The sequence below is a fragment of the Trematomus bernacchii genome, unplaced genomic scaffold (genome assembly GCF_902827165.1).
Source record: "Trematomus bernacchii unplaced genomic scaffold, fTreBer1.1, whole genome shotgun sequence".
NCBI lineage: Eukaryota > Metazoa > Chordata > Actinopteri > Perciformes > Nototheniidae > Trematomus > Trematomus bernacchii.
The window spans coordinates 7,224,994-7,248,235 of NW_022987973.1; the positions used below are offsets into that span (position 1 = coordinate 7,224,994).

A 23,242-nucleotide genomic window follows, 5' to 3' on the forward strand; every position below is an offset into this window, starting at 1 on the left:
TGACTTTCCAGAATCAGACCCATTGCTGAACAGAATATGACTCACCGCCTGGTTGGTGCGCAGCTCGCCAACTGTGGACGCAGAAACAAGGGAGTTTCTCAGATCTTCACGAAATGGGAGGAACTCCTCAGGACCGTGGGGTGGAGGTGACATGACCTGGCTGTTGCTGTTGCTGTGGTACAAGGTGGACTCGTCGTCTGTAATGATCTCCCAGCTCTAGAAGAGGAGACAAAAGAGACTCGTCAAGAAAGTGGAGGAGTATAGGGGAAAGGTCCAAGTTTATATCCGATGACAATTGCATCACTAACTGCGCTGTCAAGCAAGAAATGTGCACTTTTTTTATGTAAACAAGCCTCATTAACTAAAATAAATAAATAATTAGAAGTACTGAAATTATAATCTCATAAAAATGACCACACAAACTCAATTAGGATAATACAATGAAGCTCTCCTACATGTTTTTTTTTATGTAAGTACAAAACCTGAAAAAAATATTATTTGTTAGTTTAAGTAATACGTCTTAGTTTTTAGTAAGGTTTGTTAAGTGTAAACCTCAAAGTTATTTATTTAGTGTGTATTAGTGTTTATGCCAAACCCTCTGAGGAAAAGCCAGGACCAATTGCTAAAACATTGCAAAACCTGGCTGCAGAACATCCTTCCACCATTGTTCCCCCGCTTCCTTCACCAAAAAAAGCATTTTTAAAAACAGTAATAAACGGACCTCAGGTGTGGTGTTCTCATCGTGATCTGAGATCTGTCTGCGTGTAATAAAAGCCTGCTCCACGTCCATGTCATTGTTCTGTCTTCTTTGTATCTGCAGGTCATCGTCCCTGTTTAGGACACACAAAGACACACACAAATTGTCAGTTCTGCCCTAACAAGAAAAAGTGCTGATGAGGGGTGGGGGTGGGGGTGGGGGGGGGGGGGGGGGGGGTCTTACAGGACTGTGGGCCGGTGCCACTGTGTGGTTCTGCTCTCATGATTGACAAAGTAAGTCCTCCCCAGGTTGTCCTGCCGCTCCTCCCAGCCAGGGGGCAGAGCGGGCAGCAGCTGGCTCTGCCTGGGACCCGACATGTCCTGAGCCTCCAGATACTCCCAACTGGGCTGCACGACATAAACAGAACGTTTAAAAAGGCGGCACACACAGCATGTAGACAGTATCTTAATGTCAATGGTCTTAAAGTAATAGTTAGTAAGAATTTCATATAAAAAATCACTATCTCTGATGAGGTATCGCATTTGTTCTCAGCCTAATAGTGACTGAGCATAATGCCAACAAATCAAAGTATTGAAATATTCATATATTTGCAGTAAATTCATTTCGTTGTCTTCCGGTGACATTCCAAGAATGAATGCTTGATAAGTGGCTGTTAATAAATCTGACATTTCTCACTATCTCTGATTAGTCTTTAATTAAAAGCTGTTGACTGCTGAAACACAAGTAGTCACAGGAAATGCAATGTGTTTGTGAATGAGCTTGACACCGACCACTTCCGTTGATCAAAAATGCGTCAACAAAATAAACGGGGAGCATATCTAGATGTGTTTTGTGGCTCAGTTTGAAATATTGCAGGATCAGAAGAGTCAGAAGCGGCCACACTGAGATGTTAAATGAAGAGCAGCAGGCTAGAGGCTGAACCCCTCAAACTTCTCAGCTAGGTAATCAATACTACGGAGCCCTGGAGGGTTCATAGAGAGACAAATGAGTAAAACGAGGCCACGCTTTATTAATTTGTGCGCACGATATACTTTCTCGTGCGCACGAGAAAGTTACCGGTGCGCCAAGTAGGAAGTGGAGCGCACAGGAGACAACCGTTTCATTGCAGACTGTTATGTTTATGTGGGGAAATGACAGTGCAGACATTATTTGAGATATATTTCAAACTCTGACTTCATTTTAGGGACATTGGTGTAGAGCTATTTGTTTAAGCACCGGATTCGCAAAACAGGAGAGTCTGTGAACCAGTCTGCCTTGATCTATGAATTCATGTCCGTGACTCTCACAGTATCTGCTATCTGCGCGCAGAGAGCTGTGTCTTTTACGCAGCGCCTTCACTGTGTTTACCTTCAGAACAGCTGAATAGAGATCGAGGCTGCTACGTTTTAGCCACACACACACACGCACACACACACACACACACACACACACACACACCTCTACACACATCGAACTGCCCGATTATTCCCCCTATTACTCGTTTTATGAAGGAGATGTCCGGTCACCTGCATGATGTGTAAATAACCCAATTTGTGTTCTGTGAAACTGAAAAGGATATGACATTGTTTTTGTTACTTTCGTTGCAGTTGTATACGTCTTAAATGTAATTTAGGTTAACTTCCTGTTTTATTTAGATGCTTTTATTTTGAAGGCGAGTTTACGCTGTTGACAGGAAGTTGTTGTTGCAATGGAAACGTGAAATGCTACATGATGTGTGTGTGTGTATGTGTGTGTCAAACACCGGCATTTGTTTTCAAAGTACCATGAACAGTAATTTACACACATCTGGCTAACTCCATATGTGTATTCCCAAGTGAAAGAAGTTAGTTTAATCTTAATCTCGATGTAGGCTAGTGCTGTCGGAGTGCACCGGAACGAACGCCACTATCATAATATCTTCTGAAAACAAATGCCCACACATACACACACAGACACACACACACACAAACATGCCCTGGCGACCGGACATCTTCTTCATAAAACTAATAATATGGCGTAATAATCGGGCAGTTCGATGTGTCTAACCATAAGAAAGTATATCGTGCGCACAAATTAATAAAGCGTGGCCTCGTTTTATTTAAATTGAGGCCACGAATTACATCTCGTGCGCACAAATTAATAAAACATGGCCTCGAGTGACAGGGAACTAAAATCTATTTATTAGTCCAAGTTCATTTGAGGCTGCAGCTGATCTATTATAAACAGGAGGAAGAATCTAAACTTAAAATAACAGGATGAGTGATATTAATGAACGCCATGGGAGATGCATCCTTGTTGAACGTGCCAAACTTACATCCGTGTCCTCAGTCTGCTCCACCGTTTCCTCCTCTGAACCTGGGTCTTTAGGCAGGTAGGTCATCTTGAGACGCAGGTGACCTTTGACCCTGGACTTGTGGCTGTGAAACCAACAGATTTATTAAGTATTTTGAACATGAAAGACATACATATTGTCAGGAATATTTAAAACAAAGTATGAACTGTGGACTATAATTTCTCATGCAAATAAAAATGGAATGTAAACAGGGAAAGAAATAAGAGTAAATAACAATAAATCATGCTAACCTTCGTGGGTGAAGCAGAAAATCCTTAAATGTGTATGGCCTTTCTGTATTAGGATTTTCTGTCTGAGAAAATAAAAAGGAAATCTTCAATCCTCCAAACATTTCGACAGCAGGGTGAACAAATAAACTGTCTGGCAGTGGATCAAAACACAGTATATTTAAAGATAGTGATGATGGTGACAGTATAACATTTGTGGGTATTTATAATGAAACAAAAGCAGGAACGTAACATAAACATGACAGACTGTGTTTCCAAAACTATAGCCAACGATGTGGAACAGGCACTAGAATAAGGGCGTGCGTGTTTATATTTACATGGTGACATGGGTGAGAGAGAGAGTTCAAGAGCGTGAGCAGCAAAAGCTTCAATTGAAAACGAAATTATCTCTAACTAAGGGGAAGTAAAACAAGTCACAGGCGTAAATATTCAAAGAACATCCTTCAACCAAAGACTCACCGGTATCTGATTCAAGGGGACGTCCACCTGTCCCAGGAAGTCATCACGTGTCTGACAGAGAGACAAAGAGAGGGATCACACAAGATGTCAGCATCAGGACAATATTACACATGCACGCACAAAGAATTCACAAACAATGTCCTTAATGTGAAGTTAGAAGTTCTTCTTCACATTCAACATGTTCCTAAGGGCTGAAAGAGAATGGTATAGTGTCATTTTGAATTGTTGTTAGACCCCCGTAATTACAGGTGCTTGATCACTTCCTGTGGGGCAAGCACAAACATTTTTGGAAAGGCTAAATGGCACACGCAGATACTTTTTTAAGATAGAAATATATGGGTATTTTAGAAATGATTGTATCTATCTTCTTTCAATACATTTGGACTTTACAACCCAAACAACAATCCTTCACAGCCACAACTGGATTTTTTTTACAAATATTATAAACACTAACAATAAAACCTGGCCTAGTCTTTATCTGCAACTGTGCAGAAATACAGGGTTTAAACTTTAAACACAATGAATAGACTTTATTTTTTATTTTTTTTAAAGCCTGCACATTGGGGCACATTTGCCGTACAGTAGATGCTATACGGTCTTCACTTCCCTGGCAACAAGCATTTCTGTGTTTATGTTGTCAATGTTAAAAATGGTGGCAACCACAAAAACCCAAGGCAATACAATGGAGATGACCTTTACATTATGTCTACGGTTTCTATTTGGAGGACCACAAGGACAGAACTCTTCTCTGCCTCCCCACTTCATCCCCCGTTGCTTCTCCATGTGCTCAGCATGGACTAAGATCAGTCCATGCTGAGCACATTCATAGAAAATATAGATAGGCTGTGCTGAGAAATGCTGAATGACAATCGAATAGTTATGATGTGACACTTTAAGTAGCAAAACACTTTTAACACTTTAAAAAAACGTTTTGGTGTAGTAAGTGACCCTGAGAATAAATGAGGCATGAATAGACGGACGTGCAAAGGTACAGTACACAGTTTTAACAATTATGATACAAACTGGATTTTGGGATTAAGAGTCCTCAGAGTCCCTGATATGAGAGCCTCCTTAGAATTTGAATGTCAACGTTATGAATGGAGCTCTGAAACTATAAGCTATTTGGTCCTTCTGCCACATCTATTTCCCTTTTCGCCTCTAACTATTTTTACTCTTTAGTTTAAACAAAACACTCTACTATTTTCAAGAGAGTCATTTGACTTGATCTATTTCAAGTTATATTTAGTATGTAGCCTAGATAGGAGTGTGTTTATCAGCCTACAATGAATGGGTGCACTGTGTTATTGCTAGAGAGACTCGACCTAAAATAATGTGGCATTTGTCAGGGAAACTGACTTTTCTTTGGACACTTCACACATTCACAGCATGCCTTTATCGCAGCCGTTACAGTCTTGAAGGCAAAGGCTGAAGGCAAACACACACTGCACTAGGGAGGTCACTTTGTGACCAAATTAACACCCGCGGCAGGTCAAACTGTCTAACAGCAGTATAGGGTGTTTACGTGAACAAATATAGATGGAGGCCTCCTTGGTCCTGCCCTTGCATGTCTAATAGAGCGGCCAAGGGAAGCAGTTAAGTCTGGGTTAAAAGATACACGCTTCATGCACACAGGCAATGACCCCTAAAACTCGTTTGAATATATCCTCTACATGTAGTGGTCTGGTTTGTAGGTCCAAACTGTTAGTCTTACTTATTCGATTTTATTCTGACACATTTAACGGCTTTGTGTCTTATTGAATCCTTGATTTTTTTATTATTTAAACTATATATATATATATTTCTTTTTCAATTTCAAAAAAATAAATCCTTATTTTTAAATGGGTTTTATCCGTTTTATCATGCATGTCAGGGCCTTTTGCCACATTATGTCTGTGTCATCTTATATTATGGAATTGTATCTGACATCTCATTTAAGTCAATATATAAGTACGACATCTAGCAGGATAACATTTAATGTCACATTCACATCAGTTGTCAGGAGTGATGAGATATGCTTTCATATTCCACATTCAATAAAACCACAATATCTTACACTTAACCCCAAACTCCATGTAACATTCCTCAGCTAGTTCTTAAGCTCTCAGAAATCTTAACAATATTTATTAATACACAGCCTTTTATAGTTTCTTACTCATATATGAGAAACTGAACTATACAAACAACGAGAGACTAATTGGACATCTTATCTGTTTTTAATGCCGTAATGCATAAACAATTACGGTCCCTATCGGGTTTAAAGATTAAGTAGGTCATTTATATATCAACTAACTTATTTTTCCTTAGAAACTTTTGGATGTGGTGAGATGAGGCCAAAGAGGAAGTGTACTCTTTCAACCATAGACTGTAGCTTTCAACAGAGGACAAAACTGCCTGAGATAAAAAAAACATAGCCATAGATAAATGTGCGTTCGGAGCATCCCTGAAGGTTCAGGTGACACTAAATGCAACTCAGTTTAGCATGTGGCATTAAGCAGTGCTGACCACGTACTGCATGAATGTGACAAACAGCTACAGACACATGTTTGGGCATCTCTGGAGCAAGCTCAGTGATATCCATCTTGGCTCGGCAAAGACAAACTACTTTCCAACAGGTGGACAGCAGCTTGTGAAACCTAAACTTCTGAAGAGATACTCAGCTAATGTTATTGGAGCGTCTGACGATTAACCATCCTGTTCAGGGACTAATGCACACGTCTGAAAAACAATAACTGTAAAATAAGCAGAAGCTATTTATATTTTGGGAATGAGAGACATACAAGACATGTATAATAACAAGTAATGTAAAAGGGATAGAAACAATGTCTGATATCGAGAATAGAGTAACAGTGTGTTCTCGATACACACACTAAGTCATGTGCATTGAAATTCTGGTGGAATTTAAGACTGAACAAACGTTGTACAGAGCAAGAAATAATTAAACTTCTGGCAAGTTAGAAAAAACGTTATTGCACAGAGGGGGGATTTTACTTACTTACGTAAACAAATCAAACAAAGTAATCATATCTGTGAGTTTGTTAAGATGGGGAAAACATTTATTTTGCAAGGACCAGTAATGAGGAAGGTGAATGACACATCTAAATGGAGATTATTATTGCTCTTATTGCCATTTTATTTTTCATATTCTTGATTGGTTAGTGTTATATATTATTAGGAGGAGCACAGTGTTTTAGCTTTGAGGCGGATGGTTGGTTTATGTGATTAATTGAGTACTGATGAATGATTAGAGATAAAGGGTAATTGTACACTTATGTTGCTGACTGAAGGTGCCTATGCTCACTATTATTTATTTTACATATATACCCTTTTTTATGTTCAAAATGAATTAAGTTTACTTCAGTTTAAAGGGGAACTCGTGAAAGTGCCACAGCTGCAGAGACTATGCTTGATTATCACGACAAAGTTGAGTCTACACTGTAAAATGAGGAAGGCCTTGTTTTCCACACGTGAAACTATTTACCGTCACAGCGGGGGGGGTGATAACACCGAGTCTGGTGGCATGCACTGTTTGTTAGTTGTGATGAAGAATAATTTATAACCAACACATATTAATTTACTCTTGAGGGGGACCTTTTTTATTATTTCTTGGCTGCTGGCTCTTTTGCCGTTTATAAACAGAAAACAGCCCAAAAGTGAAGGTTTGTGTTGCCACAAGTGACTTCTCTAGACCACATGTTATCACTTGTGAAGGAATCTGAATTATTCCCAGCTTGAACTAGGAAATGCATCCCACCACCACAACCACTGGCAGCTGCACAAAAGTAGTTGCAGCTGGACGGTCTTTAGTTGCTTAAAGAAAGTTGATGATTTTTGTTTATCCTGATAGACTAATCGATGCAGATCCAATGCCATGTACAGTCATGCTCAAGTTAATACCTCAGAAATGTGTATTTCCCCTTCCTTGTGTAATGTGGTGACGACTGGTTGTTCATTAACTCGTGAGATGAGGTATAGAGTTACGAGGCCACCGAAGATAAGAACGGTAGACCTGGCGTTTTCATAAAAGTTTCCATTGTGGAAATGTTTTTAACACCACACCCAGCTGCATCATAATACACACATTCAACTTTATACAGTAGTTCATTGGCTTCATCTTTCTTTTCTTCCAACATTTAAAAAAAAAGATCTTGGTAGCCTGTTTCTCTACTGCTGAAATTAACAAAGGATGTTACATGTTTCTTATATTTTCAGTTGTGGCTGTTTATTTTAGTTTTTAGTTTGTATGTAGTTGATAATAAACATTGTTGGGCTGATGTAGGTACGAGGTAATCATTTGTACTGCTGCTATAAATGAAAGTCATTTGTGAGTACAAAGCTCATTTAGCCATATTGACTGAGGAAATTCACTACGTGTTTTTCAAAAAACGTTATACACATGGTTTAGTATTTTGTACATGTGCTAACTACATGTTGCTGAATTTTTATATACTTATTGGTGTGAATCCTATTGTTGATGCGTTCAAGGCAGACACGATCAGAATGTAAACAAAGGTGTGAAGTATTTTAGACTTGAGATGTGTGAAGTGACACTTATCTATATATGCACAAAGGATTTTGTATATCAGGGCTCAAGTGAAATTAATATACTCGAAACTGGCATTTCACATTTATCTTAAGTCAGAAAATAAAATCTGGATTCACAACAGCAAATTTAGATCTGTAAAAGTAAATGGACTGGCTAATTAGGTAAAGAGGAGACTATGGTACTTGACAACCTGCTAAATGCAGGGGGGCAGCCGACACCGGATACTTCACAAACACTGCCTGGCAGGGGGACCCATTGGGAAGGGAACGCACCAACCTTTTACTGGGAAAGGCTCATGCTCCTGTCTTGCCTACATTACATTTCCCCCAGCAGACACACACACCATGTCCACAGATGGCTGGCATGACTGTGCGCTGCTCTAGTATCATGCTGTTAAATTTGAATCCACGGGACTGGGCAGTGCTACAGACCACCAGACTATCTGGAGTCAGGGAGAATATTTCAGAGGCCCTTTATTTATATCAGCAAGGGGCACTGCTTTTCCCACCACTAAAATTAGCCCGGGTAAATACTTAAGTCGATTACTCATAGCGCTAACAGAATAATAAAAATGGAGAACTACTCTAAAGTTGAGCATGTGTTCACAGTACAACAGACAAGATAAATGATGGGGTTCTTCTCTGCTTTATGTTTCTTGGAAATCAATATGCAAATAGCTTTACTGTCTAACCAAAGACCTCTGAATGTTTGTCCACATCGGGCTTGTTAATTGCATGACTTAGCTGTAGCGATCTTCTCAGTTACTTAATGTCTGTCTAGTTTGTGGTTGGCCTAATGGCCGACCCTAAGTAAACAGACTTTTAAGCATTTGAAAAGCAGCAGTGAAAGGAAAGCACCCTTATCAAAAAATATATAGTTTCAGAAAAGTAATGTCTCAAACTTTAGACCTTCCTTAATAAGTTGAAGATGCAAAATGTAACATAATTATAATCAGATTTGAGCCCTATGGCTTCAAGAATAAAACAATTATAAAGTTTTATTATGATAAAAAAATGATCAATATAACATGTTTTTTTAAGTGCGCAGTGACCCTTTCTGTACCAAAACTGTGGGTCGGATCTAGATTTTTTTAATAAGACGAGTAAAAATCCTATTTCGCATGCCAAGGACTTGATTTTCCTTTAAGCAAATATATGATTCATACTAGTGTTGTAAGTATTGTATTAAGGTTAAACATTCTAGTATCATGACAACCTTGTAAATCCAACATTAATGCATTTCTTACTTGCAGTATTCTTGAAAGTCCAATTTTAATTTGACATCAAAAGCAGCAATGAAAGCAGCAATGAAAGCAGCATAACCTGAGCTGTCAAACCAGAGCAGTAGAGAATCTTCTTAAACCAGTTAAACAAGCTTATGGGTGACTTAACATCTTCTTTTCCTAGGGCCTAGGTGGAAAGCTGTTTGTCTCTCAATTCATTGTTAACTTACAGGCATTTTCTCATACCTGTGGGTCAGGGATCTTCAGCTAGTTCCAATGGAGAAACTAAACACTCACCTTGGTGTTTTGAACGGGGCTCTTTGGTGTATTAATCCCTTTGTCACTTGTGTTTACATCAGTAACAGAGCTAGGCAGCTTAGCTGGGCAGCAAGGAGATAAATGAATGTGAACATGTGGAGAGTGAGGAATACTGAGTTTTGGATTGGAAACGTGACATGAAATTCCAGTGTTAGGGTAGGGCACCTCCAGGGAAAAGCTCCTTTGTATGACCCGATGACAATGGTTTTCCTCAGGCATTTCCTGGCCTTTTCCCGATAAACAGACCATATTGTTTTTCTCTGATGATTTATTTGAGGAGAACAAACAAGCAGAGGTACTACGATAGAGTTTTCTGCAAGGGTCCTGTTCACCCTTGGGGTTTGCGGCTGGAGCCTCAGGATATTCCACATTGACTGTCGTCGTGGTTGTAGATCCCATCATTGGTCTCTGGTGGGCAAAGTGGAGCAGCACGCTGCTTGAGTGACGATTGGATCTGTCTACAGTTGATGACAGTTCCATTTTCTTACTTCTGTCCTCCATTTTCGGTTCATCCTGTAAAGGAATATTAAATTGCACCATGTGCTTGGTGTCCCTCTGCTCGGCTGAACAGCTTCCTTTTGAGAGACGATGGCCACCTACTGCCGTGGTGGTGAACCCTTTGCAAGTCATTCCCTTATCATCCTGAGAGAAATCACAGGCAGATGTCTGAAGAGATGTCTGATGAGCCCCCTTGGCTGCTGGGGCCACAGGTAGAGCCACAGGATTGACAGGGGAAGCAGGTGGGGTGCTGCAGGGGCTCTTTGGAAATATAACCAAGGAGGAGCACCGTCTCAGCGGGACCTTGGACTTGAAGTGGAGTAAACTCCTATCGTGTGTGGTCCTTTGCTTATCTGAAGCCTCTGGCTCAAAGATGCTGTTGCTGCTACAGTACCCAGCATCGCTGGCCATGCTGCTGTTGCACGAGCCTCTGTCAGAGCCACTGCCTGCTCCTCCTTCACTTGCCCCCGGGTCTCCATCCTCTATACTGCCATCCAGCTCTCCGTTGAGCTTTCCAGAGGGCTGCAGCGCAATCTGCAGAATGCTCTTCTTATTTAATCCTCTGGTGTTCACCCTGGGTATGAATACTGAAGAGTACAGCTGTAAATTAGCGTTGTCTGGTGACAGAGGAGTCACCTTCAAGAGGACAGATTTGTGGGCCAGACTTTCTGCGGGTCTACGAGTTGACACACCGACTCCACTCTCCTCACCATGGCTGCTGAGGCTTTCTGACAGAGGGTCCGTGTTGCTTCTCCTTGACGCAAAGTGCAAGCAGCCGACGAGTCATTCGTTTAACTCTCTAATCCCTGCAGCGCTGGTGAGAGCTGTATGATCAAACTTGCTGGCAGAAAAAAAAGGAAAGCAAAGCAACTGCTGCGAGCTGTGCTCTGTGATCACAATCATTAGCGGTGTACATTGCCAAAATAGCTCTGGTGACAACCTACATTCCTCTCCAGGCTGATCTCAGCTTTTAGTCAGAGGAGGTCAGTGGTTCTGTTTGGAGACGTGACCCAAACATACGACCTTTGAAACAAGAGCAATCCCAGAGGCTAGCCCCTTTGGGGAGCTTAAACCGTATATGGAAAACAACAATTTACTAAAACGTAAAAAGGACAGAGCTTTGTTACACAGTATTGCGGACCTGCTTTGTAAGTTAATTTAACTGATAGTTAACTGCAGCTCCTATATTCCAGCTAGATTATTATTTAAAACTTTGGGTCTGAACTAGCGGCCTCATTCCCTTTCACCCCTTTGGAGAAAAAACAACAGGGTAGGCCTCTATGTTGGATTTTAGAGTGAAGCTCTGGTAAACTGTTACATCTGCTTCAGGCTGCTCACTGAAGTATCTACTTCCTGCTGCGGCTATGCTCCTAATGTTTCTGCTCCTCAGAGGCCCCCCACATATTTTTACCCCCTGCTATTGAATTACAGGAAATCAAAAAGGGGAAAGAATTTCAACATCATTCTGTAGCAAACTGAGGACTGGGTTGCAAAATCAGATTGCACACAATCAATAACACCACCCATACCCTGTACATAATCAGGGAGGTGAGTGTAAACAGCAAGAGCTATTAAAACATATTTCATACAAAAGTACTACTGAAGAAAAAACCACTTCAGATGAATGTTGTATGCTTGAAAAAGAGAGTAAAAGTGTGTAAAACAGAATGAAAGTAAACTGTGATTGTTATCTGTCTACAGGAAACACACAGAGATAAGAACATGCTTCGTCAGTGACATGGCCCCCGTTATACGACACCTCATGTAACTGTTACTGCTGGTCTGATTTCCTCTACATGGCTGTTGACAGTCACATGTATTAATGGCAGCCTATTGTGAGTCAGACCAGCCTATTCCAGGGCATTACTCTATATCCAAATCAGTTTCAGTAAAAGGTGAAATAGTAGAGAGCCAGGATAAAGACATGATTCACCAGCAGACACTTCACAGCTGCAGCTGCCTGTTTTTTTTAAACCAACATGACAATTCTTGAAACCTCGTGATTGGCTATCAATCAGTCATCAGTCCAAAAATGAAAAGTGGTGCGTAGGCCATAAGATTAGACTGGTGACACAAACTGACACTATTTATGTCATGTCATAAAGTATACAGTATATAGTAATAGACCAATTATAATTAAGGCTGCATGTAATATAGCCATTGTTATGTGGCACCATAAAAACACGAGCCTCATTCACTTACAAATACATTTCATCATATTTGGGGTTTGTTCTTAGTTAAAAACAGAATCCATGCACACTTAGTGTTGACATGTTTGTATAAATATATATACAACATTTAGATATTGTTGCCTTAGGCCCATTATGCCCAAAAGAAACACTAAAGGACCATCTATATTCAATAAACTCCGCTGGACGTGACAGCCAGAGGATGTCTCTGTCCATCAGCAGGTGCAGCTGTAATGAGTTAGGCTAACGAGCTGCTACACTCTGTGTTAACATCATGTTCTACACCCCCCGCCCCCCTCTTCAGAACTGAGCGTCAAACAAACTGCTATATCTGCTGCGAACGGAGACGTCTGTGATATCTGGAGGTATAAAAAAAAGGTGATTCATATTCATATTAAGAATTACTGTTGGGATAGATGTTGAGCAATTTTATATTTCTGGACTATTTGTATGTTTACTAGATTAATTACAGTGCTATATATCCTATAGGGACAGATCATCATTTAATTATGTTTGACATAAAGCACAAATGTAAGTTGACCACTAGTCTATACATTAGTCTGGTTTTAATAAAAACTTCAATTGCAATCCACTGTCTTGTACCTTTATTGGAAATGTGTTTAGCTTGTTGCATAGCTGTTCAGCTACACACACACACACACAAGGGTAGAATAATTCATCTGAGAATCATTACTGCAGGTATGTAGATACCTTAAAGCAGCTTTAACTATTTTTATAGGATAGTGTGTTTGGTTTGGAAAGTATGGTTGCTTCTAGAGCTGGTAGGTATATGCTCGCAGCTTTGTCATTGCAATGTACGCATGCAGCAACATCGCAGGATATGCAATGTCAAGTAAGGCAGTTTAATTAAAATACGTCATGTCACTTTAATTTGCTGGTGTTTACAAAAGTGCAACTCGCACAGCTGTAATTTTTCATGACTAATCTACAAGATGAAGTGTGTCTGATACAACATATTTACTCTTCTTTTAAGTGTGGCCACGCAACAAGCAAAGCAGGCCAAACTGCAGTCGGTTGTACAACAGCTCTTTAACATGTTTTTCAAGTGAATTCATGAGGGCCATCCAGTCAGGGGGGTGAAACCATGGCAACCTCTGCATAGGGTGCAAAACCTATATTTATTACGTGTATTGAAGTGAGACAGGACCTATTACACCGACACACACATGCCAGCATGTGATCGCAGGAATTAAATCCTGTAAATCTTAATTGGGGTCTGTCAAGGTTGGGTTTGGGACAACATAGGATTGTATTGCAGGCCAGGATAAAGGATGTTCACTGAAAAGGGATCCAAAAATTGTGAATTGGAATTATTTAGGCCAGGAAGATCATGACATGAATTTGCACATCCTCTCATGGCGCCAATATGCTGAGTGCATTACTATCAACATTACAACTTTCAATTGAGATGTTCGTCTATAAAAGAGTAGCTCTTAAAATTGATTTCCAATACTTCCTGTTCCTTATCTAACCGTATGTAGCACTGTCAATTATAGCCTGTCTAGATCTTTGGAGCATAATACGATTAACAAAACACTTAATTATTGAAAACTGTCATGTACAGCAGAAACATGGGTGTGTCCCCCGTGTACTCTGTGCTAAATGATGCGGAGGTAGCTTTGATGGAAGGTTACAGAGCATATTGATTTTCACCAGAAAAACTCCTTCACACTCCTCCTTCACTAAACAGCTTAACCTGCTCAGCGAGCCACAGAAGAGCTGAACTCTAAAGAAATGAATATATTTACATTTAACTTCTAACATAAAAATAACTATTTAACAGCTTCAATGGTCATCGAACTCCAAAACAATTGTTTAAATCTGATTTATGTGATATGTTTTGTGAATAATAAGGGCACGAGGCGAAAGGTCAAACAGTGAGTCCCACAGATTATTGGCTTCTGTCACTGAGGAACAACTACACAACAAACAGAACATTTGATATCTTGTATGGGACAGACACACATACAGCTCACTCTGCTCCAGCAAGAGAAAATAGTCTTCTAAGGTTTACTGCATTTTCTACCCATGCTTCCAGTGTGTTAGCAGCGACTCACACGTGCACAGACACATGAGTGCTGACACACCCTCCACATTTTGGTAGCATCTACCTAGAGCATGACAAGGCAACTTTGAGTCAGGCACACCCAGATTGGTTTGTCTTAACACCAAGTTCTAGAAACATCCACGCAAGCTACAAACAATACAACGAGTGAAGGAGCGACGTTTATGTAGAATAAAATGTGCATGTGTTGTGTACGTTTGGAGGTTTTTATTTATTCTTTATAGTGACTAGCCCAGGGTCTGTAGATAAAAATAAAAGGTAGCTTTGTAATAGCTTCTTTTCAAACAACCAACGAGAATTACAAGTAAAAGAAACAATGACATTTCATTTCGAAAGCATTGTACATTTTGTACATTACACTTAGAAAGGTGACATGTTGTACATGGTGTAGAAATGCGTACAAATGGCTCTGCACTGATTTGTTTTTTTCTTCTTGTAAAATTCACTGAGCAGAATCTACCAGTTTGGACAGGTTGATGAGGCAGCGTTGAGACAGGCCAGGTAAAGATATGCCAAAACACATTAGAAGTGCAACTATATGCAAATTGGCAAGCTATAAAAACTACTACTACTAATTGAATATAGAGATCAGTATTGCTTTCATTTTGTATCCATTTCTGAGTTCAGTTTTTGTTATTGTTCATCTTGAATCAATCTGCTTATTTAGAAAAGTATGTACGATATACATATTGCTGTCGGTATATTGGCATTGTAAAAACGCTAATCCTTACATGCCTTGAAAACGTCGATAAACAGCACAGAAAAAGAAAAAGACTACAACGATCTCAATTACTACATTCACCAACATTATAACTTGTTTTTTCATACAGAAAAGTCTAGAAAAAAGCTTATAAAAAGACAATGATATTGGTGAATGGGTTGAAATAGGCTAGTTTAAATAAAATAAGTAATGACGAACAACATATTTAGTGCCAGCTATCAGGCTTCACTACCAAGGTTCAAGGTTCTTTATTGTCAAACTAACATAGCTACAGAGTCATTATGTCGTTGAAAATCTTATGTCACAGGCTTCTCCAACAATGCAACATAATAATACAGATAGTAAAAGTAATACAAAAAGAAAAATAGTTCTAAAATAAAGTGAGTATGTGGAATAGTGCAGTACGAGTCTATATACAAGTTATTGGAATGATATATATTAGATAGTAGATATATATTACGAAGTAGCAGATGAATGTTTTGAAATTGTTTCAGCAGTTCAATTGTTTAACAGTCTCACTGCCCGCGGGAAGAAACTGTCTCCGAATCTTTTTGTTTTTGCCAGGATGCTTACCAAGGCTTGATACCCACAGAAAAACTTCAATCACAACACTGTTAACAAGATAATAATTGAGAGATGACAATGTAACTTATTCACTACATGTCATTATACACATTCACCATGTCTGTAGATGAGGTGTAGGTGATATTATCAGACTCTTCGTGTTGGATAACTTCTTACTATGATTGCATTACCTACAGCTAGCACAGTTAGCATACAGCAGAGGTGCTGTTCAGGAAGCTCAGTGTCAAACTGGGTCAGCAGTCGACTGAGATCATGCTACAACCTGTTATTACTTAAAGAATTAACATTGCTTTACACCAGGGGTGCCCAATACCTCGATCGCGATCGACCGGTCGATCACGATCGACCGGTCGATCACGATCGCAAAGGTAGTGTGGGTAGATCGCATGGCATTGAAAAAAAATATTTTCTAACACGCAGTTCACCGCGCCAGCTGCAAATCACCGGCCGAGCTGATTACCTAGTTAGCCTTCCAATCTATACAATTCTACTAAAGAAAGGGTATAAGGGGGGCCTCACCTCCTCATCTGAAGCGCAAATGCGGCACAATAAGTGTCAGCGCGCCACAGTTTCTCCGCCGCTCCGAGGTTCTGGTGCTCGCAGTCCACTAGCACCCCCCCCCGCATGTGACACACAGGGCCTCACCACATGACTTTGGGCAGGGGCGGCCCTGTAGGTAGATCACTTTGACTTGGTCATTTGAAAAGTAGCTCCCAAGCTGAAAAAGTGTGGGCACCCCTTCTTTACACTGTGTTGCCTATGAGAACACTGTGATGTATATTCACTCAATTCACCACTTTATCTACATAATATTCAACACCCGTCATGATATACAACTCTTTTAATCTGCAACTACACTTGTAAACAAAGGGACAAAAGGACGCCCTTAAGGCAGCCAGATTTGCCCATATTTACTGCTCTTAGTAAGAGGGCATCTGAGTTTTCCAACAATATCTCACACATCATGGCAAAATAAGGGCGGTTGTATCAGGCCGACAAACCAGAGTTAACTTTGCACTGACTGGAGGAAACACAAGCCCAGAGACACCGTAGTGACACAACCTCTGCCCAACCAACTCTGAGCTTCTCTTGCTCGGCCCTCCATCTTTAACTATTTCTTAAGAGAATAATCAACATTCTATGACAAAACACTGCAGGTTCAGTCCCTAGCAGCAAGAGTTAGTGACCCCAGGGAGTTATCCGAATGAAAAGATTGCCTCCTAGCTGCATCTGCTTCCTGATCCCTTACGTCAACTTTGTCTTATTATTATATGAAGAAAAGTCTGCGTTCGGACAAGCACAGTCACCCATCAGGGTCATACCAAGACACAACTGTGGAGAGTGTTAAGCCCCAAGGTTTGCCTGCCTGCGAAAGAGTGAGAGGAGAGGCAACGGCTAAGATGCTTACTGTAGCATGATATTAAAAGTGCTATATTGAAAATTCTCTATGAGTTATGAAATAAGATAATGTTTTATACCAAAAATGTGTAAAAGGCTTTTCTATTAGTCTCATTGTTCTGGCTTGGGCTGCATCCAATATGCTGAGTGCATTACAACTTTCAATTGAGATGTTCGTCTATAAAAGAGTAGCTCTTAAAATTGATTTCCAATACTTCCTGTTCCTTATCTAACCGTATGTAGCACTGTCAATTATAGCCTGTCTAGATCTTTGGAGCATAATACGATTAACAAAACACTTAATTATTGAAAACTGTCATGTACAGCAGAAACATGGGTGTGTCCCCCGTGTACTCTGTGCTAAATGATGCGGAGGTAGCTTTGATGAAAGGTTACAGAGCATATTGATTTTCAGCTAAGGAAAGAGACGTTAACCTCCCTGCAGGTGAACTGAAGCTTAATTTCAAATAAATGAATCAACTAAACACAATAAATCAATCAGCAATTTTTATATATTTGTACTGGAGTCATCTTTTCAGTAATTTTTTAAACAAGAAAACAAAAATATCGCCTTGTTTTTACTTCTCAAGGTGAGGTTTAGCAGCTTTTTTGTCTCATGCGATAAGTTTAACACTGATGGTCGGACAAAACCAACAATTTAAAGACATGTTGTGGGGCGTAGAGGCAATCCTTACTATTTTCTGACACTTGATAGACCAAACAATTAGTCAAAACAATAATCCGCTGATTAATTGATAAGGATATGATCATAAGTTGCAGCACTGAAGTGAACAAAGCTTTTCCACACAAAGTTTACTTTACTTTGTCAGAAGCAGAACTAGAGGAATACAACCCAACAATCCAAAATGTTCAGTATATCCAAAATATACACAGAGAGGATAAATATAGCTAGAAAACTTACCAGGCGGTTTTCGTCAAACACCTCCAGCAGCAGACGATGCTTCCTGGGATCAACCTGAAACATAATATAGACTGTTTGTATTTAAGATATAAAGACATCATGGTTAGATACAATATCATATACAATACATTTATATAGTTTCCTGTAATGAAATGCCACAATATATCTCCTGGCAAATTTTTTGACATGCATACATATTTTTTAAGTTTCTCTTACTTCGAAAAAGAATTCTTCATTCCATTTTGGGTCCAGTGTCTTCATGTGATGTGTGATGGAAAGGATAATAAAATGTAAATTAGATAGGATTTAACTAATAAAACAAGTCTTACTGCAAATGTGAACTTCTTACCTTTTTTAATGTTTTAGTCTGAAGACTTGTGATTTCTCCATTAATTGGGTCATACAGGGACAGTCTAGTATACGGATCACTGCAAGAGAAACACATTTAGACTCAGGTGTGGCGTTGACATTAATCATCTGTAGAAATGGCCATGGTCTACTTTGTGCTCTTTATGTGGTGAGAGTGGTTCATATGAGGTTACTTAACATTTAAGGGAGGTCAAACATTAACATAATGATTGCAGCTTCTCTATGATGGATGCAAAATTGACTGTAATTGTTACTTTATGACAGTTTGAGACACTGTGACGTGCGTTAAAACCACACACATCAATAACTTCACATTATCCATTACCTAATCTTTAAGCCACTTTAGTCCTGCAGCAGTGTTGTGGCATTAGTGATATACTAAGGGACTGCTGTCACATTAAAGTGATGCTAATATGGCAATTTGGGTTATTTAAAGCATTAAAACATGTTTTGAATTATTAAGCATTAAAGCATGACATCCACATTTCGAAAACTTTAAAATTGGAAAAGAGATTTCAATCTGTTTAATAAAGATTTAACACATTCTTAAGTTAATTGGATGTCACTGTCAGATTGCTTTTAGAGGTTAGGAATACGTTATCATTTAAAGTAGTCTACAAGTAGCACACAAAAACACGAAGTGTCAAGGCCGTAAACATTAGGAAATGAAATTAAGTCAACACATTACATTTGGAGAACTGTTTTTTTGTTGAGTCCCTGGAAACATATCACCTAACCAAATCAAAACAAATGTACTAAACTTCAAGAGCTAGGGGTTAATCCCACATACATTACAAGAGGATTTTCTTTCCTTTTGATACCAAATGCTTGTTGTGAAAACTGCATAAATGTGTTTTGAGCCTTTAGAGTGCCAACTGCTCTGAGCCTTGGCAGTGCAGATCTTTATTACGGGAACACAACATGTAATCTTTTCTAAATCAATGTTCACGCCTACTAGCCTCATATCAAACCCGCAATTCTATAAAAAATACTTTGTTCTTACAGTCAAATAGGAAGGTGCTGGAAGTCAACATTTTGAAAGGGAAGAAAAGAAAAGTGAGAAAAGAAATAAATAACTAAGCAAGGCATGAAAGAAAAGTTATACAAAGGGACAAACCTGTATAGATTAGCTTGAGAGGGGGACTAAAAGAGGATGAGGGAATAAGTATTTAGTTCATTTGAAAGCTGAAGTAATTCAGGAAGGGGTCTACATACCTACGTTTTCAATATTTAGACATAACATAATGCCCCTCAGCTACTGAGCGAGTATCATCTCTACATTTGACTATACAGTAACTGCTCTTCTGGTCAAAGAAGAAGTGAAGGACAGTGTGGAGGGGTTTTATTGGAGTCATGCGCACGTCCTTGTCTCAAGTGGTACCAAAAAGAGCAACCACAGAAATGGGTTATTGATCCAAATTGAGGTTTTGGGAAAATGTCCCTCTAGTATATCCTACGTTAAATAAAAATGGAACCAGATATAATAAACACCAATAAGCAAAATCTACCTACAAATCAAGTAACCTGAACATAAACCACGTTTTTATTGAATCTTGCGTTCTAAAAATATACACCACATTACTTTGGGTTTTAATAGGATTTTGCAGATAATAGAGGAACACAAACGGATCCATGGTTAACTGGCAGATGGCTCTGACGTACGTGTGCTGCTTGTTCGTGGAAAAGACATTAGTCGTCACCTTCCTGTCTCTCCACACAATGGTTAAGAGGATTGCAATTTTGGCCAAGTCTGACAGTCCATCTTTACTAACAAGCTGGATGAATAACGTAGTAAACCGAAGGGAAAGGCAACGACACATGCACAGTAGAACTATGACTTTAATTTTATAGTAACTGAAATAGAAAGCATCACATACAAGTGATTTCATATTAATTTAAGTTACCTTTGGTTCCAGTTTATCAAGTAAGGGGATTGGTTTGTTTTTGTCTCGAACTAATCAGTGTAAATTATATATATTTGGGCTTTGAGCTGTTGACTGAAAAATACAAGCTATTATAAGACGCTATATTGGGGTCAAGGAAATTGTGACAGATAATTTCACTTTTTCCAACAGAAAACAATAAAAAAATAATATTTAGTAATGTATTGATGCATTTACAGTTTAACTTCTAAATTGTGAGTATTTGCTGCTTTTGTAACTGGTTTTTAGGACTGTTGATCAGTTTCTTAGCTGCTATAATGTCAAACCTGTTTATAGAAAAAGAATTGCCTGGTTAATTGCTTATCATAATAAAAGTTCCAGCCTATTTCACAAGTTATACATCACATTTAAGTGTCCATTTTCTACAGCTTACCTGGCTCCAAGTATATCTTTTTTGGCCAGCCCAATTCCAGCAACTACTTTCACTTTTAGGACTCTGGATTCTCCCTGAAATAACAACAAAAAAAAACACTGATGAGTTTATGAATATTATAATGACATAAAGACAGAGATGAACACAGAGTACAGTCACACAACATTCACAAAACAAACAACATAAAGACACTCAAATAGGGTAGTTGTACATGTTTTAACTATTAGTTATATGTATAACTAATAGTTAAAACATGTACAACTTTGTGCTTTGATAACACTATATTGCCAATATAGTGTTATCAAAGCTGATAAAGGTGCAGCTAGTTTTAATTACTCTGTATGCTGCAGGTTAGCTTGTGAATTGTACTCCGGGTGCAAGTAAAGTCTTACTTAAGTGTTGTTTATTTCACATCATTAAACTACATCTGCAAAGTAATTAAAGGCATTAAATAAATGTAGTGGAGTAAAAGTTCACGATTTACCTCTGAATTGTAATGGAGAAGTATAGTATCAAATAATTCCCTCAGAATTGTACTTAAAGTAATGTACTTGAGTAAATCTACTTAGTTACTTTACACTACTGAATACAAGGAATGGCAAGGTACAGGATGATCAAATAAATGGTAGTAAACAAAATGAGATTAATGTGATTCACTATCACGTGAAGCATTCACATCCCCAGAACAATCAAGGTTTACGGGATGACGTAACATCCTGATAAGAAATGTCTCATTTACCAACACAATAAAAGCGTTTTACTGTACACTTGGTGAATCATCTTGAGATTTCGCAATCATAACACTGAACAAAAATTGGTGAAAGTTGTGCGAATATGTTTGTTTTATCGAGATAATTCAGAGTTTGTCAGTTGTGTGTGTGTGGTAGGAATGGAGAGGCGTTAACAGCCCAAGAGCCTGTTGTGTTTCCTGGCAGAAAAAGTGTACAGCTAGGGCGCTCTTATTTGATAGCATTAGCTGAGAACTAAATCTGATGAATAACATCAACAAGTAATACAGGTTTCCCACCAAAACACTCCTAACATCGCAAGTTAACCAGTGGACGTAGGTACGTTAACGTCAGTTAGCTCGCTAGTTAATCTCCACCAGTGTTTAGTTAGTTAGCTCCTTGTTAGCCTCAACTAGTTAGCCAGCTGGCTGACGATGTGGTCACATGAACAGGCTCTTTATTAAAGGCTGGTAAATGTAGTTTACCTCATCTATGTGAAGTCCTCGCATCTGTGGAGAAAGTGCAGCCATACTATCCTCGCCCTTCTTCCTCCAAGGGAGCGACAACAACAAGAAGAGGAACCCAGAAAAAGACAGTTGTCCGGTAACGTTAGACTCCCGTGGTGTTTAGCTCGCCTCTGTTATGCCCTCTGTGTGTTTACGCTGGTAGATACCGTGAACCTGACCAAGTAGCAATCTGTGACACCGTCGTCACTCACTGTATCCATCCTCCTCCTTTTCCTCCTGTGTTTCCTCCTTCCTCCTCTTGTTCCCTTCTTCCTGTCACTGCTACAGTCTGAGAAAACCCAGAAAGGACACTGAACGCAACATCAGTCTTTCCTTGAATATATTTTTGACACTCGTGGTGCAAGATAGGAGTGCGCAGATCGTACTTAACGTACTAAATTAAACTAGAAACACTATAGTCTAAGAAATAGTAAATTACAAGTCAAAATACAAAATGTTATTTGAATAAAACCACAGCAGTTCTATAATCAAAGTTTAGCATACAGTGGTGTATGTATTGAAGTACATTTACTCAAGTATTGTACTTTAGTATGATTTTGGGTTACTTGTTGTACTTTACTTGAGTATTTCTATTTTATGCTACTTTACATTTCTACTCAACTGCATTTTATAAGGAAATATTGTACTTTTATTTGACAAAATGAGTTACTACTTTACAGATTCAGATTATTAAGATTGTTCATACAAATATATAAATAAACTATGATATAAAAGTATAGGTTAAGATATTCAGCGGTAGTATAACGTTATTTAAATTAGCTCCACGTTTACAAGCTGTGATGAACACATTAATGCATCAATAATCATCATCCAGTGACTTAATATATAGGATTCTGAATTGAGCTACAACACTCAATACGTACTTTTACTTAATGTCCTTCAAGTATATTTTGATGCAGATACTTTTGTACTTTTACTTAAGTAATATTTTAATGCATGACTTTAAATGAAGTATGTTTACACTATAGTTCTACTTTTTCTACGCCTGATGGCAGAGAATGGGTGGGGTCATTGTAGATAGATTGCATTTTTTGGGATTGATAGAATGTTCTTTATTAGTATTATTATTAATTTACATTATTCT

At 38.9% G+C, this 23,242-nt stretch overlaps 1 protein-coding gene across 1 annotated transcript in view; it reads right to left on the bottom strand.

Moving 5' to 3' along the window:
* Positions 1-22,419, bottom strand: part of nedd4a (NEDD4 E3 ubiquitin protein ligase a) — a 33,820-nt gene extending 11,401 nt beyond the window's left edge. The window contains exons 1-11 of the mRNA XM_034116215.1: positions 22,117-22,419; positions 20,904-20,977; positions 18,568-18,646; positions 18,435-18,473; positions 18,219-18,272; positions 3,737-3,787; positions 3,281-3,342; positions 3,012-3,114; positions 941-1,104; positions 722-830; positions 46-216 (exon numbers count right to left, since the gene is read on the bottom strand). Of these exons, the coding sequence (XP_033972106.1) occupies positions 46-216; positions 722-830; positions 941-1,104; positions 3,012-3,114; positions 3,281-3,342; positions 3,737-3,787; positions 18,219-18,272; positions 18,435-18,473; positions 18,568-18,646; positions 20,904-20,977; positions 22,117-22,161 (951 nt within the window). The 5' untranslated portion in view covers positions 22,162-22,419. The remainder of the gene's footprint in view (positions 1-45; positions 217-721; positions 831-940; positions 1,105-3,011; positions 3,115-3,280; positions 3,343-3,736; positions 3,788-18,218; positions 18,273-18,434; positions 18,474-18,567; positions 18,647-20,903; positions 20,978-22,116) is intronic.
* Between the last annotated feature and the right edge of the window lie 823 nt (positions 22,420-23,242).